Consider the following 18,758-nt stretch of genomic DNA (forward strand, 5'->3'; position numbering starts at 1 on the left):
TAGAGTAATAATATTCACAGATTGCAGTGGTATTCGGCTGAACTCTGTGGTGAAGTGGCTCAGACTATGAGCCCAGGCCAGGGGCTGTTCAAAAGACACATTTCCAAGACAAAGCATTTAAACAACTCATTGCTTAATCTGAGAAATGCTTATAAGAGAGCAAGACACAATGGCCAAAGACCTCCACCAACTGTAAGGGGCTGTTCACACTGGACGCTTTTGCAACCATCCATTTGTTTTTCTATGTAAACGCACGCTAGAGGAACGTCTTTGTTTCCCTTTGTTTTTGTTTATTCAGCGTCTCGTGCAGGAGCGCTGTTTTTTAGATGATGTGTCTAATTAAAGAACTTTAAAAGCATATTGAGAAACCTGCTTTCTGTTAAACTGTATTTGTTGCACTGTGTCTAGCCTTTTTAGCACAAGAATGTGATCGGTCTGAAGTCATTGTATTACAGTGAGAATAAAATAACTGAATTGAAATCAGATGTGTTTCTGATTTGTTTATACGTTTCTCTCGGCTGCATGAAGATATTAATTTACTTTCTCACGTCACTAGCTTTAAATATGCAACTTAGCTGGCTAACAAATGCATAAATGTGACCAGCTGGATATACTAATGCAAATAGATGGTAATAGATGGTAACAATCGTGACATTTAAGCATTTGGGTAGGACTTGCGTGTATATTTGTCACATTGTTCTAACCGCTTGAGGTTAGCTTTAATGTTAGCATCCTCTCAGCCTTGTTGGCAAACATACTGCTGTTCTCTACTAATGCAGCATCTAGTCAACAAATTAATTGCTTTATAATGATATGAGAACGTGTACTGTAGTGTACTGCATACATACCTTTTTGTTGTTGTTTTAAATCTGCAACTCAAGTGTTCCACTTTATGAAGAGTGTAGTCTTGTGTGTCAAAACAAACACCACAAGGCATCAGTGAAGTGATAGTTTTTATTTCGCCTCTAGAGGACGCTCTCATTATGTATAACAACAGCGGACCCTTCCCAGCCTCTCCAGCACCGGACGCAACAGGGAAAAACTATCAATGTGGATTTTTGCCGAAAACCAATAGTTCCAGAAATCTGTAATTGTGCGGATTTATCGGCCTCTACTAATACCTTCTCTTTTGTCTGGCTTAACTGCACAGAGGATGTACTAAGTACATATCTGCCTGCAATACATTCCACAGGTAGAAACATTGCTGCAGAGTCAGTCTGTGTGCCCTTCAAACTCCATACCATGTTAGGTCAATGTGTGCTGCAACATCTTTTTCCTTGGCAATAACGTGGAGTTGTTTTTGCAGCCAGGGATTTAAGGTGTGTGTCGATACAGAAAATACTTTAAGACTTTAAAAAATAAACCTACTCTGAGAAATATTTAATGGAGGAAAAAGTGTAACAGCTAGCCCTGGTCTCACCCATTGTTGGCTGTTCATGATTGACCCAACCCCATTCCCCCACACACACCTACACCTCACACCCCCAACCCTCCTGTACAGACTTTTTTGTTGTTCTGATGTATGATCAGACTTGAGTTATTACCTACAGATGCTACAGACAGACTGTCAGACTGCAACATTCAAAGAAGAATCTTCTTTAAAATAATCCACTAACCAGGTAAGACAGATGATTTATAGTGTATGAAATACCAATACTGTATTTAACTTCATCTGATTTTAACTGCATTATAATCTCTCACATAATGATTCTATTTCATTGTTCCAGACCGCCAGAGATGGTTAAAACATAGTGGAAGGAGTCATGCGCTCGAGCATCATATTGAGAAACTCTCATTGATTTTGTCACACGTGACCCTGACTGATAACGTCTAGGACGCTATATCCGTTTCCATCCATGTCATGGTCGGTCTCTTTGTCATTCTCGCTGAAGAGATCTTGCTCGAGCACGCACAACTCCTAGGCTAACAATTGCTCCCCGCTATAGCTGTGTCTCGGGAAATACATCAGATTTAATCATCGGATTTACATCAGAATTATACATCAATATTCATCGGATTCACACACCAGACTGAAGTGTTGGACTGCGTGGATCAAGCGCTAGAGGACCCATTGGTTATGCAGGGTTTTTCATTAGCACCATTCACTAACCAGCAGAACTGAGGTGAGTGTTTTTATCAGGAACTCAGTGGTTAACCAGGGTTCTTACTGATACCACTGAAAAAGAACAATATATTGTCTGACGGACGCACACTGGTGGACCAGAGTGTCATTCAGTGTAACGTACGGTTACTGTGACAACTGTTGTAACACGCTTACTCTTTGTTGCTGTTTGGATTAAAATTTTGGTATTTCATTATTAACCCATTGGTTGACCAGGGTTCTCCATTCATTATATAGATGAGCAATGGCTGCCTCATGCTCCCTCTGTTCATGCCCAATGGATCTTATGGATGGCCATATCCAGTGTCCTACCTGTTTAGGCATTGAACACCTCAGAGAGGCCTTAATAGATCCCTGCCCTGAGTGTAGTTTAATGCCTTTGGCGGTAAGGCAGCATCGACTAAATTGGACCCACCCAGGATTGGTGGATTGCAACCAGGACCACAACTTCCAACCAGGACTACAACTCAACAGACTAGAAGTAAGCGTCCTGCTAGTAAGGCTGAAGGGCCTTCAAAGAAAAAACTGACCTCCTCTGCTACATTAGCTCACCAAGTGGCTGACCTTACAAACACAGTTCATGGCATTCAAGCCTTATTGATGGCCGTGGGGATGAGAGCATGTACATCTGAGGTAGTTTTTTCTGCCTTTTGATCAGCTCCCTCATCCAGGCATGATCGTGTGGCGTGTACGCTTGTGGCAATGGCTGAAGGCCAGGAAAAGGGCCTTGGTAATATTCCTCCAGTAGAGCCATATATATCTTCCTTGGTGGTGTCTCCAGACAAGGCACTTAGACAAAATCTCAGCTGCTCCAACCCAGAATGCAGGCGCACTGACGACCTACTGGTCAGGACCTATAACGCAGTCTCAGGCTTGAGTCAGGTAGGGAATTCCATGGCCCACCCGTCTATGGCAGTCTGGAACAATGAAATAGAACATTGGTTACTGGCGTAACCATGGTTCTATGAATAGTGGAAGACCGCCAGAGTCGCTGGTCACTCAGACTACGAGAATGACTACAGAGACTGACCATGACATGGACGGAAACGGATATAGCTTCCTACACATCATCGGTCGGGGTCACGTGTGACAAAATCAATGCAAGTTTCTCAATATGATGCATGAGCGCAAGACTCCTTCCACTATATTTTAACCGTCTCTGGCGGTGCACTACTCATAGAACCACGGTTACGCCAGTGACCAACGTTCTTCTTTTCCACAGAATAATTTTCCCACACGACCAGACTCAACTAATCTTCAGAAATTATATAAGGTAACATTCAAACTGTTGTTGCAATCTTTTATTATCCATTTTTATGTTTGTTTACATATCCAGTCTTCTGTTAATAACAATATTTTATGTCTTTCAAGTGTCTTGCAAGACTTATAATGAGACTGTACGGAGGAAGCATTCCTATTTTCATCCTGGAAAAGGCAGATCTGAGAGACTCAATCAAGATTGTGGCAAAAGAAGTGTTTAAAATGTATTATACAGTTGATGTATCTTTTTAATGCATATGTTGTTAGGAGTTCTTTAAGTGGGTGTTTTCAGTTGTTAAATGACTGTTATGTTTTGCAGTTGCTGGAGACCAGTCCAACAGAGACAGACACAGGAGTATTGTGTATTTCATGGACATGATGTCTTATGATGAAGATGGTGTTGTCTATGGGAGGCCAGTGTTGGTTATAAAACCAGCAGCTTTGATAAGCTCTGTTTCAGGAGCTAAAGAAGGGACTTGATGCAGACCCACACTATACTGGGAACTAATCACTTTCATGTGATGACCAGTGACACAGTCAGATGCCAGTTCATTTACTGAACTATAATTCAGTAAAAGTTCACAATGTGTTTCAGATGTTTGTATATATCATTATTGCTAAATTTAGTATATTTCAGGTTTTCTTTTTAGAAAAAAATCTTTAAACCCAATTATTGTCCCAGTATTTATGTTGTCAACATTGATTAAAGGCCTTTAATAAGAGGCATAAGCTAAATGCTGTTTGGGATTGGGTGGGCTAAATTTTAAGTTTAACCAATAAAATTAAAGCCAATTCATGCAGTGGCTCAATAGCTGTCAAGATTTAGGGATGTGCTAAATAAATTGTAACCAATAAAATCAAAGCCAGTGTACTGTATGCAGTGACCCAATTGTTGTCAAGATTTAAGGGTAGGTTAAGTTTAAGGGCAGCCAATCCAGTTTGAGATAAATGACCAAAAGGGGTGACAATTTTATCCAAAAGGTGAGAAATGCAAATGTGATTCAGGTGTGAAAAAGTCTCCTGACAGACAACTTAAGGGAATTACTTACCATGGCAACAAATGGCCATAACACAGATGGAATCGTCAGTCACTCTACATCTGAAATTGTATATAATATGATGTTTTCAGGCTTGTGGAATTTGAGACTCTGGGCCAGAAAATTTCTGAAAACATCTGAAATTCAGCGGTTTATACTGGAGTCTACTGGTCCGGATACAGCTCTTTTAATGCAGTGGAACTGAATTGAAATGAACAGAATTAAATGTAATGAAACTGAACTGAATCAAACTGATTTATATTGAACTGAATTGAATGGAAATTAACTAAATTGCATTTAACCAAACCCATTACAGTAGAATGGAAATGAACTGAATTGAACTGAATCAAGTGGAATAAAACTGAATTAAACTGAACTAAACAGAATGAGAATGAATTGAATTGAATTAAACCAAACCCAATCAACTGGAATGGAAATTAAGGTAATTTAACTGAACAGAATCCAGTGGAACAGAATTTAATGGAATAGAACTGAAATGACTCCCATTTCAGTACCCACATACTCCTCCTGTCTGTCCAAACCACCTCTACCTCATGAGAGAGATCCAGTTCCACTTAACTCTGTCCAATGGTCGCGGAGGCAACTGGGATTCGTCCTCCGCCACCCGGACTGAGGCGAATCACTATGCGACCACGAGGACTTAGAGCGCATGGGGAATTGGGCATTCCAAATTGGGAGAAAAAGGGGAAAAATCAAAAAAAAAAAAAAAAAACTCTGTCCAATGGTGACTCTCAGTTCTTGTAGTTATTTCCTGTTGCTATTGGTATTCAGTGGTCTGTGTGAAGTTGCTCTAACCCAGAAGGGCACTGCATGAGGACAGAGTCTGAGTCCAGACAGAGGGACAAAGATCAGGCTGATGAACAAGTACAGCAGTGCTAAGCCATCTCAATGTTCCCAAACCAAGCAAAGTGCCAAAGACACTTCCTTCCTTCCACCCCCCCCTTTTTGTTCTACTCTATTTTCTTTCTTTCCCCCTTTTCGTTCTACTCTATTTTCTTTATTCCCCCTTTTCTTTCTACTCTATTTTCTTTCTTTCCCCTTTTTCGTTCTACTGTATTTATCTCTTTGGAGTTCTGCCCTGCCTTTCTCTATCTGCTCCTCATTTTCAGTCCTTGTCTAATCCTTTTTTCTATAACTCTTTCTCAAGCCCCCGCTGCCCACACTCTCTGCAGCTGCTGAGTCCCTCTGTAATGCAATTCATTACTGTCTATTACTGTGACTCACAGCTTGACTGCACAGTCACAGGTGGGTCCCCCTCAGTGCCATGTACAGATGGCAGCGCTAGCATCCCTAAAAAGTCTAAATTTGGTCAGTTAAATCTAACCAAACCTTCTGCAGGTTATCTTCTTTAAACTGAAAATTCAGATATAATTTACTAACACTTATGTCCCTCAAAATGTATACGACTTTTTCCTGCGGAACAGAAAGAGTTATTATACAAATGTCAAAGCTGCTCTTTTCCATACAGTGAAAATGCAGGTTGATATATATAAGGTTGGGATTTGAACCCAGGTCTCCTTGCATGCCAAACAAAACCTATACTACTAGACTAAAGCGGCGGTCACAAAATGTTGGAAGATCGAAACATCACATGCTGACCTCTTAGCTCAATACAAAGAACATATTTTAAAGATGTGTGTTTTATTGTTGCAGGAAAGTGAGAAGACAATATATTTTTTTACATTTTTACTATAATACTATTTGTTATTTTTAATGTATTATTTACTTACACCAAAAGTCCTCCCAAGTGACATCATATCTTGGCCCACTGCGTTGCAAAAATTTGCATGCTCAAAGCCTAGTATGACAGCCCTTATACATGTCTTCCATTTTCATGAACTACTACATTTTAAAAGCATATTTAAGAAATATTCCTTAAGAATATGTCTTGCCTCTGGCACAAAGTGAGCCAGGACCACCACTGTACCTCAAAAAATTGTTTTCTTGATTATGATTATCATATTTTCCAGCAAAAAAATATTTCTTAAAACAAGATAGATTCACTTGAAAAGCAAAACTGCCTTAGATTATAAGACTTGGTTTTCAATATATTTCAGTTAAGTTAACAATCGTCACAGTTTGCATTAGGTGTAAATAGCACCTGCCACACAGCGCTTCTATTTGCACTCCAATATTCTGGTAGTAACACAAATTGAAGACAAACTGGGGTTTTAGTGTCGCTGCAGTGGTGTGGGTTGTGACGGCCATGTGAATGTGCTTTTTTCGTGCAGAAGACCCAGGTTCGATTCTGCCAATTGTCCCACTATTTCTCAATCTGTTTCCTGTCTCCACTCTTAAACAAAGTGATGCCCCTATACTGTATTACAAATATGTAATTAGGGGTGCAAATAATATCTGCCACTATTTGCACTTAGTGAAAAGAAGATGCTTTTTGTATATCTATTTACATTTAGTGCAAATAGCCTCTACCTTAAAGGTGCTATTAGCGATTTTAGCCATTCTAGAATTCCCACAAGCTGAGCCATTGGATTAGCCATGCCCCCTCTTTCCAAAAACTGTACTCTAAAGATACCAAATGAGCATCGAGACCAATACTGAACAGAAGCAGTGGTAAAAAAAAAAAAAAAACAACAGCAGCAAAATAGCTCCCTCAACTGACAATTGTTATGAGCAGCAATATCAAAAAAATTTTATTTAAGGGATAGTTAACCCAAAAATGCTCTCATCATATACTCACCCTCATGCCATCCCAGATGTGTATGACTTTCTTTCTTCAGCAGAACACAAACAAAGATTTTTAGAAGAATATCTCAGCTCTGTTGGTCCTTACAATGCAAGTGAATGGTGATCTGATCTTTGTAGCTCCAAAAATCACATAAAGGAAACATAAAAGTAATCCATCTGACTCCAGTGGGTTAAATCGATATCTTCAGAAGCAATATGATAGGTGTGGGTGAGAAAAAGATCACATTTTAAGTACTTTTTTCACTCTAAATCTCCACATTCACTTTTGCATCCGAAAGTCACAAGTGGTGCCTGTTTAGTTTCACTTTCACATCTGAAAGTTAAAGTTGAGATTTAGAGTAAAAAAGGACTTAAAATGTGATATTTTTCTCACCTGCACCTATCATATCTTGTTTGCTGCCACAACTGTGGAGGTATGCTTGGGGTCATTGTCCATTTGGAAGACCCATTTGCAAACAAGTTTGAACTTCCTGGCTGATGTCTGAGATGTTGCTTCAATATATCCACATAATTTTTCTTCCTCATGATGCCATCTATTTTGTGAAGTGCATCAGTCCCTCCTGCAGCAAATCACCCCCACAACATGATGCTGCCACCCCCATGCTTCACGGATGGGATGGTGTTCTTCAGCCTGCAAGCCTCACCCTTTTCCCTTCAAACAAAACAATGGACATTATGGCCAAACAGTTACATTTTTGTTTCATTAGACCAGAGGACATTTTTCCAAAAAGTAAGGTCTTTGTCCCCAAATCTAGTCTGGATTTTTTATGGTGGTTTTGGAGCAGTGGCTCCTTCCTTGCTGAGCAGCCTTTCAGGTTATGTCTATATAGGGCTCATTTTACTGTGGATATAAATACTTGTTCACAAGGTCCTTTGCTGTTTTTCTGGATTGATTTGCATTTTTTGCACCAAACTACGTTCATCTCTAGGAGACAGAATATGTCTCCTTCCTGAGTGAGATGATGGCTGCGTGGTCCCATGGTTTTTATACTTGCATACTATTGTTTGTACTGATGAACGTGGTACTTTCAGACGTTTGGAAATTGCTCCCAATGATGAACCAGACTTGTGGAGGTCCACAATTGTTTTGTTTTTTTTCTGAGGTCTTGGCTGATTTCTTTTAATTTTCTCATGATATCAAGCAAAGACGCACTGAGTTTGAAGGTAGTCCTTAAAATACATCCACAGGTACACCTCCAATTCAGTACATCTCCTATCAGAAGCTAACTGTCTAAAGGCTTGACATCATTTTCTGGAATTTTACAATCTGCTTAAAGGCACAGTTAACTTAGTGTATGTAAACTTCTGACCCACTGGAATTGTGATATAGTCAATTAAAAGTGAAACAATCTGTCTGTAAACAATTGTTGGAAAAATTACTTGTGTCATGCACAAAGTAGATGTCCTAAAAAACTTGCCAAAACTATAGTTCAAGTGTACGCAAACTTCTGACTTCAACTGTATTAATTATTTATATATATTAATTCCAGTCAAAAACAAAAAAACAAATGTAGGTGCATGACCCCCAATGATGTGGTCTGCTTAACTCTGTCAACCCGTGGCCAGTCCAGTTTTGAAAAAAGGCATTTAATTGTGCTACAGGCTTAATTAGATCTTCTATTAGCTCAATGGCGACAGTGCTCTGGAAGGAACAAGCACAACCAGGCTGACCTTCTTCTGTCTAACGACTTAACCGAGTCTTACAATATTTCATGATTGCAAGAACGTGGGAGACTTTCAGTCATTAATGCCCCATTATGACTTGCAAAGATGTAAAAAGACAACACATGATTTATGGGAGGTAACAAGTTTAATATGTTGCCCATTAAATCCCCATGTGGTCCATCAGATGCTTTTTTCAATACTTAATTCACACTCGTTGAGTGAAAGTTGTAACAGCTGAATTAGACCTTTTAGTGCCTCTGATGGGATACTGGTCTCCTGTGAGCATCATTTTTAAGCATTCTTTAGTTAAATGCACAAACGGAATATACACTATATGGCCAAAAGTATATGGACATGCTGGCTAATGGAATTGCATGCATGTATGCTTGATTTTATTAATCTGATAGTTATTGGTGTACTAAAATAGCTGTTCAAGTTTTGCAGCACTTACTCATACTTATTTATGCATTCAAACATGTGTCAGTATTTTCATTTGAAAGTGTGTGTTTGCAGCTGCGTGATTGCTGTAAGCGTGAGGCCAGAGTAGCGTGGGTGTATGGACGCATGCAGGAGGCCGTGCAAACCAGCAGGCACTGTGAGATTATGTAAACACATCTTCAAGTGTCTTCAGCTCGTCTCCCAACTGCACAGCTTCCTGTCCGCCTGTTTGTTGCTCTGTGGATGATGGCTCGGGGGAACATAAGAAGTACCATATTTTATATTGTTGCTGTTGGCTTTAGTGATAAAATCAGAGTTGCTTTTTGGGAGAGGACAGTTAACATGCTGGGTTCTTAAGAGGAAAGCACTTAGTGATTCATGTCATAAGGGGGGTTTGGCGTAAATGTGTACACTCTGAAATAGGAGGTGTGGATTGGGAGGGATGTGCTTGTTTTGACATGGAGGCCCCTGGCTGTCCAAAGCCCTGGGCCATTGGCCCCACTGGCCCAGCCCATAATCCAACATTGGTTGCATGTATTGTCTCTTCATGAATTCAGTGCGCTTTTTCAGCTTTCTGAAACTGTCAAACAGGCTTCTAACAGGTGAAATTTGTAGCAGAGAGCATCTAAGCTGTAGCCCCCGGTGGCGCAAGCCAAGCAATAAAAGTGCTATTACAGCCATAAACATCTGATTGCTTTCTCAAATGCAGTCGATTATGTAGCAGCGATGGTACCTCGATTCCGCTGAGATATTGATAGCATCAATCACGCAGGGAGTCGACAGGTAGAGTGCTGCAAGTCACGCCAAGTGGTCGCGCCAGATGCAAATCTCACAACTGGCCTTTCATTCCGATCGTGTAAAAAATATTCTTGATTTCATTTGCCAAGCAAGTCCTCTCATGCATCTTGATTTATGTCATTCTCAGCACATGAACAGTTGGTTACTTGTCGGGAGAGATGGATGAACACATTAGTTATGAAATGAACATCCGATCCATCCTTCATCTGTGATATCAGGGGAGTTTGGGCTAGGAAACTGTTGCCAATGTTTATTTGTTTTTGGGTGGGGAAGCCAAAGCCCAGCAGAACAGTAACAGGTAGTTTGCCCTAACTCTCCTACTGAAATATTTAACTTTGCTCCAGGAACCAGCTTTAAATCTAGTTGCCAGTTGCAATTATGCTCCTATAATGGGTGTTTACCAGAAGCAGAATGAGTATGAGGCAGAACACAATTACTTCTGCAATAAGATATTCCCATGCAAGTTCATCAATAGAGAAACCCCCTGGGATTGCTTGGGAAAGAATTGGGGTTGACAAATTATGTGAAAGCAAAGGACTGTGATTAAGAAATTCATGCAGCTGTTGGAAGTAATAAGATACAAATTGCTAAGTGGTGCACTCAGTAATATTTCTAGTAATATTTAGCTGACACCTAGCAGCATATTTTAGCAACAAACAATAAATCCACATTAAAAAGTTTTTCTTTCAGAAAGGAATAGTAATTTTGAAATGTGTATAAAATCATGACCATTTACATGAGATGAAGACTAGTCATATCAGTAACCTAATTAAAGCAGTTTAAATTTGCATGGAGAGGGTCCCCTTATGGGGGCTGCCATGTTAGGATCACATGACCAGCCGAATGTTACTCATTCAATCTCAGTAACTGCCCTGTTATTCGAAAATTTCACTCATGGATTAAATTAATCATAGTTGACTGTAAATAGTGAATTTATACAGTGGCATCAGTAACTAAAAACTATTATGTTTGAACAATGCTGCTTCCACACCCCTAGGTGTCAGTGTAAGTCCAAGATGACATAAAATATTACTGAGTACACCTTTAATTATATTCAGTGTTTTATTTAACCTCTTTTTGCATCCTCCTTACCACCTCTTCCATCTGTGTTTGTCCATACCTGCAGGCTCCATTGAGGCTTGTTTAAGCCACCTTCTGAAGCGAAGAGCAGCGGGATTCCTCCGCAGTGATAAAATTGCGGCCCTCTTTATTAAGATCGGCAAGGTGAACACAACGACGAGTGAGGTGTGTCGCAAAGTGCAGGAACAGTTGCAGCAGCAAGCTGAAATCACCAGGTCTGACTACTTTTACTGTAAACCTCCATTCTTACAGGTGAAGTGTGCACCACTAACCAGTTTCCAAACTGAATTCCCAAACCCTTTCCCTCTGGTCTTCCATTGTTCAAACAAATTGGTCAATACAGGTAGTCCTGCCCAAACTCCTGTCACTGCTTGGTGTTGGGGGTGGTTCAGAGAGAGCAAGACCCTGAGACAGGACCACCACTGCAACTAAATAAGATCTTATCAAGATGTTTGTTCCCGCCCCAAACTCACGTCATTGGTCAGGGTTCCTATGTATCCTGGAAAACCTGGAATTTTGCAATGCAGTTTTCCAGTCATGGAAAAGTCATGGAAAATTAGAAAAATACCTAAATGTCCTTGAAAATCATTATTTTTCCTGGAAAATTTTTAAGTATAATAAAACGTCATGGTTACTGGTGTAACCTCCGTTCCCTGATGGAGGGAACGAGACGTTGGTGTCGATGTAGTGACACTAGGGGTCACTCTTGGGAGCCCGAGACACCTCTGGTCTTTGATAAAAGGCCAATGAAAATTGGCGAGTGGTATTTGCATGCCACTCCCCCGAACATACGGGTATAAAAGGAGCTGGTATGCAACCACTCATTCAGGTTTTACGCTGAGGAGCCGATATAAGGTCCGGCCATTTCAGCGGGTAGTTCAGCGTTGTGGCAGGAGGGACCAACGTCTCGTTCCCTCCATCAGGGAACGGAGGTTACACCAGTAACCATGACGTTCCCTATCTGTCACTCACTCGACGTTGGTGTCGATGTAGTGACACTAGGGGTCCCTATACAAAACGCCACAAGGCTGAACTGTGTTATGTGAACTGGCGGTGTGTGGTGGGCAGACTTGCTGTGTGCCTCATAGCCAGCACACCAGGTCGACACGTAACCTCCCCCAACACAGTTATGAGTGTCGAACGGCCCTTTTTGGGGACAAGTCGACTACCCAGAGATAGAGACAGGCTTAACCCAGTCATGGCCTCTTTCCCCTTCTCTTTTTCCACTCCCTAAAAAAGAAGGGGGATTATCCGACTGGGCCGCCAGGTCTAGTCGGGGGGTGTCCCTCCCAAGGGGAGGACACCGCGGAGACCACACCTCGCCCCAAGAGAGGGGGGATATTTAAGTGGAAGAATACATCACATGGTCTTTCCAACCATGTGGAGAGCCTTCAAGGTAGATCCTACCCAATGGGGGAGGAGTTACTACAACATGGAGACTGAGGGGCTCTGCCCAAGGAAGACGCAGTTTGCCAGTAGGGAAACGAACTAGCGGAAGATATCGATCGCATGGGGTTAGCCTTACAGGGAACCGCCACATGCGGAGCACCTACCCCAGAACCGGGCTCTTAGTTAGCGCGTGTACTGGGCCGGCAGCGAGTCTCTCCGAAAACTCGACTGCCACAGGGCTCGGAGGAAGTCAACCAGGGAACAACCTTTGTGAACACTACTGGGAATTAACAGCACACATCTTCAGCTCAAAAGGAGGTGGAAGGCGCTATGTGCAAGCGATACACCCGGCCGGCTATCCCGGGCTTATCCGCTTGTGTTGCGTGCCACTACCTGGGACGAAACCGGTTCCACCCGGAGGTTGTAGAACCTTGCAAAGGTGTTGGGTGTTGCCCAGCCCGCTGCTCTGCAATGTCTGTTAGAGAGGCACCTCTGGCCAGGGCCCAAGAAGCCGCTACACCACGAGTAGAATGGGCTCGTAGCCCTACCGGGGGCGGCATGTTTTGGGCGAGACATGCCATAGTTATGGCGTCAATGAGCCAGTGGGCGATCCTCTGCTTGGAGACAGCGCTTCCTTTCCGCTGCGCACCGAAGCAGACAAAGAGCTGCTCAGAGAGTCTAAAGCTCTGCGTGCGATCCAAATAGATGCGCAAAGCGCGCACCGGACACAGCAACGCCAGGGCTGGGTCTGCCTCCTCCTGGGGCAGCGCTTGCAGGTTCACCACCTGGTCTCTAAAAGGAGTGGTGGGAACCTTGGGCACATAGCCCGGTCGGGGGTCTCAGGATCACGTGAGAATAGCCCGGACCGAACTCCAGGCACGTTTCGCTGACAGAGAACGCTTGCAGGTCACCTACCCTCTTGATGGAAGTGAGTGCAGTCAGGAGGGCAGTCTTCAAGGAGAGTGCCTTAAGCCCGGCTGACTGCAAAACTCAAAGGGGGCTCTCTGTAGACCCTGAAAAACTACAGAGGTCCGATGAGGGAACAAGGCGTGGCCTGGAGGGATTCAGCCTCCTGGCGCCTCTTAGGAACCTGATGATCAGATCATGCTTCCCTAAGGACTCACCGTCGACTGCGTCATGGTGTGCTGCTATGGCAGCAACATACACCTTCAAGGTGGAAGGGGACAGCCTCCCTTCCAACTTCTCTTGCAGGAAGGAAAGCACTGATCTGACTGCGCACCTCTGGGGGTCTTCCTGATGGGAAGAACACCACTTAGCGAACAGACACCACTTAAAGGCATACAGGCGCCTCGTAGAGGGAGCCCTAGCCTGAGTGAATGTGTCTACCACCGCAGGTGGGAGACAGCTTAGGTCTTCCGCGTCCCGTCCAGGGGCCAGACATGGAGATTCCAGAGGTCTGGGCGCGGGTGCCGGATGGTGCCCCTTCCCTGAGAAAGAAGGGCCTTTCTCAGGGGAATTTGCCCAGGGGGAGCCGTCACGAGGAGCGTGAGGTCCGAGCACCACGTCTGGGCGGGCCAGTAGGGTGCTTACCAGGACGACCTTCTCCTCGTCCTCCCTGACCTTGCACAGGGTCTGTGCGAGCAGGCTCACTGGGGAAAACGCATATTTGCGAATGCCAGGGGACCAGCTGTGTGCCAGCGCGTCTATGCCGAGGAAGGCCTCGGTGAGGGCGTACTAGAGCGGGCAGTGGGAGGATTCTTGGGAGGCGAACAGGTGCACCTGTGCCTGACTGAATCGACTCCAAATCAGCTGGACCACCTGAAGGTGGAGTCTCCACTCTCCCTTGAGGGTAACCTGTTGTTACGGCGCGTCCGCCGAAGTGTTGAGGTTGCCCGGGATGTGAGTGGCTTGCAGCGACTTGGTGCTGCTAACTCCGTTGGAGGAGACGGCGGGCGAGTTATGACATACAGCAGGAGCGCAGACCGCCTTGGCGGTTGACATATGCTACCGCTGCCGTGCTGTCTGTCCGAACTAGCACGTGCTTGCCCTGGATCAACGGCCGGAACCTCCGCAGGGCGAGCAGAATTGCCAGTAACTCGAGGCAGTTGATGTGCCAACGCAGCTGCGGACCCGTCTAGAGGCCGGCAGCTGCGTGCCCGTTGCCAACAGCGCCCCAGCCCATTTTGGAGGCGTCTGTCATGACCACGACGCGCCTGGAGACCAGTTCTAGCGGAACACCTGCTCGTGGAAACGAGAGGTCGGTCCAAGGGCTGAAAAGACGGTGACAGACCGACGTAATGGCCACGCGGTGTGTCCCGTGGCGCCATGCCCGTCTCGGGACTCGAGTCTGGAGCCAGTGCTGAAGCGGCCTCATATGCATCAACCCAAGCGGGGTGGCCACCGCCGAGGACGCCATATGCCCCAGGAGCCTCGGAAAATGTTTCAGTGGAACCGCTGTTTTCTGTTTGAACGCCTTCAAACAGGCCAGCACCGACTGGGCGCGCTCGTTCGTAAGGTGCGCCGTCAAGGAGACTGAGTCCAACTCCAAACCGAGAAAAGAGATGCTCTGAACCAGGAGGAGCTTGCTCTTTTCCCAGCTGACCCGAAGCCCTAGTCGGCTGAGGTGTGAGAGCACCAGGTCCCTGTGTGCGCACAACACGTCTCGAGAGTGAGCTAGGATTAGCCAGACATCGAGATAGTTGAGAATGCGAATGCCCACCTCCCTTAACGGGGCAAGGGCAGCCTCTGCGATCTTCGTAAAGACGTGAGGAGACAGGGACAGGCCGAAAGGGAGGACTTGTACCGATACGCCTGACCCTCGAACGCAAACCGCAGGAAGGGTCTGTGTCGAGGAAGGATCGAGACGTGAAAGTACGCATCCTTCGGGTCTACCGCCGCGAACCAATCTTGATGCCGGACGCTCGCTAGAATGCGTCTTTGCGTCAGCATCTTGAACGGGAGTCTGTGTAAGGCCCGGTTCAATACTCGCAGGTCCAAGATTGGCCGCAACCCACCGCCTTTTTTCGGTACAATGAAGTAGGGGCTGTAAAACCCCCTCTTCATCTCGGCTGGAGGGACAGGTTCTATCGCGTCCTTCCGTAGGAGGGTAGCGATCTCCGCGCAAGGTAGCAGCGTTTCCATCCTTCACCAAGGTGAAGTGGACACCGCTGGACCTGGGCGGATGCCCAGCGAAGTGAATCGTGCAGCCGAGTCGGACGGTCCGGACCAGCCCTCGCGACGGACTGGAAAGCGCAAGCCATGCACCCGAGTTCCGCGCAAGGGGGACCAAAGGGACAACGTCATCGGATGTACCGGCGGGTGGGGCCTCGCGGCGGGGCGGAGCTTGAGGTGCCACACCACATCGTGGCCGTGCTGAGTCCGAGGACATCGAAGCACTTACCTGGCTCCTTGTGACCACCCCCGGAACAGCCTGGGACGGGGGAGGAAGAGGCCTGTCCTCATGACCCGTGGAGACTGTCACATCGGGGGCGGATTTGTGCCACAGCTGGGCGCTCAGGGCGGGAGACCGCCGCTGGAGCGCCAACCTGCCAAATGTAGTGGTGGACGGTGGTCGTGATGCCAGCCGTACACACCGAATATGTGACCCAGGGAACAAGGAAACTACTCTTGCGGAGCTCTTGAGTACTGCAGCCACTTGGGCATGCAGCGCAATTAAATGCAAAAGGTAACAAAAAGAAGATCTGCTTACCAGCTCCAGAGCAGAGGGTTTCGTTGTCCCTGGGTCGCCCGTCTCAGGGGCGCTTCGAAGACCTCCGTGGGTTCTTCGGTGCCGGCTGTGAGACGGGTGGCGTCGGCTTCCTGCGGTGGGCTCCACGCCGGGGCCGGGCCGGAGGGGCGGGCTGCGGCGGAGCCGGTGCAGTCACCGCAGGGGGACGCCCTCGGCGATGAGTAGATGGGGGGATCTTGAGCCACGCCGGGGCAGGACAAGCCGGCTAGCATCCATCTACTGCTCTACCATCGAGAACTGCTGGGCAAAGTCCTCGACAGTGTCGCCGAATAGGCCCGCCTGGAAAATGGGGGCAGCAAGGAATCGTGTCCTGTCGGCCTCACCCATCTCGACCAGGTTGAGCCAAAGGTGGCGCTCCTGGACCACTAGTGTGGCCATCGTCCGCCCGGGAGACCGCGCCGTGACCTCCGTCGCTCGGAGAGCGAGGTCGGTCGCCGAGCGCAGTTCCTGCATCAATCCCGGGGCGGAACTACCCTCGTGCAGTTCCTTTAGCGCCTTGGCGGACTTGCAGGAGAGCCATGGCGTGCAGGGCGGAGGTGGCTTGTCCAGCAGCGCCGTAGGCTTTGACCGTCAGAGACGACGTAAACCTACAGGCCTTGGACGGGGGCTTTGGGCACCCACGCCAGGTGGCGGCGCTCTGCGGGCATAGGTGCACCGCGAGCGCCTTTATCCACCGGGGGATTGCCGAATAACCCTTGGCCGCCCCACCATCGAGGGTAGTGAGAGCGGGGAAGCTGAAAAGATCGGGACCGGGCAGTAAAAGGTGCCTCCCGCGATCTTGTCAGCTCTTCATGCACTTCCGGGAAGAAAGGAACGGGGCGGGGCGTGGCTTTGAGCGGCGCCGCGAGCCCAGGAACCAATCACAGAGCCGCAGAGGGTTCAGGGAAGAGCGGTGAAATCCACTCTAACCGACGCTCGCGGCTGTCCGGGAAAGCATGTCGTCATCTCCGCGTCAGCCTGTGACTGGGCGATCGACCCCGAAGGGAGGAGCCCAGCCGAGGCTTCCGACTGGACGAGCCCGCTCTCCGATGCTGCGCTCGAGAGCTCATCACTTTCGCGGGCTCCGAATAAGAGGTCGAACTCGCCGTGAGACGAGCCGGCGGACTCACCCGGAAGCCCGATCGGGGCAGACGAGCGTGCTGGGGAATGGGAGTTCCGCGGGGGGATACCCGGCGGAGGCGGTCCCATTGGGGTCCCCAAATCGCCCCCAGTGCTAGCCGCGCTGGCCTCAAACCCGTGGGTAAAAGGACCGAGGCGGGAGCCTCTGGGGTGGCTCGCTTCTTTACGAAGGCGAGCCGCGACCGCAACGTTGCCATGGACACATTCTCGCAATGAGAATGTGACCATCCACGAACGCTGTCTCCGCGTGAGCAGTGCCCAGACACGAAAGACAGATGATCGTGACCGTTAGAAGGCGAGAGATAACGAGCACAACCAGGAATAACACACAATCGGAAAAGCATCTTTAAAAAGACGCGTCTTTAAAAAGACGTTCCGTGTGTGCGCTCTTTTAGAGAAATATATACTCTTTTAGAGGGGAAAAATGCTCTTTCAGAAAATATACTCTCTAGTTTTTCTGCCGAAGCGCCCAGGGGCGTTCTCTGCAGTGCACCAGTGCAGAGGAGGGAGAAGCCGCTGAAATGCGCCGTCAGATCCAGCAGGTGAATGAACAGTAGTATTCAGCTCAATGATCATGACCGTTCGGCTCCGAAGAGAAAATCTGAATGAGTGGTTGCATACCAGCTCCTTTTATACCCGTATGTTCGGGGGAGTGGCATGCAAATACCACTCGCCAATTTTCATTGGCCTTTTATCAAAGACCAGAGGTGTCTCGGGCTCCCAAGAGTGACCCCTAGTGTCACTACATCGACACCAACGTCGAGTGAGTGACAGATAGGGAACTGTTTGACTGTGTGGCTAACATGGTTTTTGTTATATGTACAAAAACATGGTAACGATCAGGACTCGGTTGGGATAGGTGTCAAATACACAGATACATATAGTTTTGTCTAGGGATGCACCGATGATTTTTTAAATTTGGAATTATGCTTTAAAAATTTACAAAGAGTTACCAAAGCCTTTTCACTGTTTTAACAATAAATAATTTCCATTGAACATGGATTGGATCTGTTGAACACATGACAGGCCAAACTGTCATGAAGTCAAAGTTTGCTGGTTTCAAAACATTTTGTGTGGTTTCCCTCATCATTTAGCCAATAGGTAAGTGTTGTTTATGGTGGTTTTTCCACATTAACATAAGAACGAGAAAGAATAAAAATTAAATATTACATAGAAGGGTGCCAACACTTATTGCAGCTATTATTATTTCTGGATTGTGCATTTTTACAAAGTGTTACTGATTAATTAAATTAACCATTGTTTCATATCAGCGTCTTCATGATTATAACTGATATGCCGACGGTTGTAATTTGGTCAATAACTGGTCGATAAACATTGGCAGCCAATACATCGGTGCATCCCTAGTTTTGTCACTGCTGGCGGCTGCACTTTGTGAAACAATATCAACGGTTGA

The 18,758-nt window shown here is 46.2% G+C and overlaps 1 protein-coding gene and 1 long non-coding RNA gene across 6 annotated transcripts in view; both read left to right on the top strand.

Moving 5' to 3' along the window:
* Positions 1 to 18,758, top strand: part of LOC127421860 (small G protein signaling modulator 2-like) — a 111,241-nt gene that overhangs the window by 51,776 nt on the left and 40,707 nt on the right. For all 4 annotated transcript variants that reach the window (XM_051665036.1, XM_051665038.1, XM_051665040.1 and 1 more), the window contains exon 3: positions 11,174 to 11,342. In XM_051665036.1, the coding sequence (XP_051520996.1) occupies positions 11,174 to 11,342 (169 nt within the window). The remainder of the gene's footprint in view (positions 1 to 11,173; positions 11,343 to 18,758) is intronic.
* On the top strand, positions 1,548 to 4,647 carry LOC127421866 (uncharacterized). 2 transcript variants are annotated; one of them, XR_007894110.1, is made up of 4 exons: positions 1,548 to 1,619; positions 3,345 to 3,395; positions 3,494 to 3,606; positions 3,702 to 4,647. It is a non-coding gene; the product is annotated as an uncharacterized LOC127421866 (long non-coding RNA). The 2 variants fall into 2 exon arrangements; XR_007894109.1 differs by lacking the exon at positions 1,548 to 1,619 and having other exon boundaries at positions 3,211 to 3,395.

The sequence above is a fragment of the Myxocyprinus asiaticus genome, chromosome 31, assembly GCF_019703515.2.
Source record: "Myxocyprinus asiaticus isolate MX2 ecotype Aquarium Trade chromosome 31, UBuf_Myxa_2, whole genome shotgun sequence".
Classification (NCBI taxonomy): Eukaryota; Metazoa; Chordata; class Actinopteri; order Cypriniformes; family Catostomidae; genus Myxocyprinus; species Myxocyprinus asiaticus.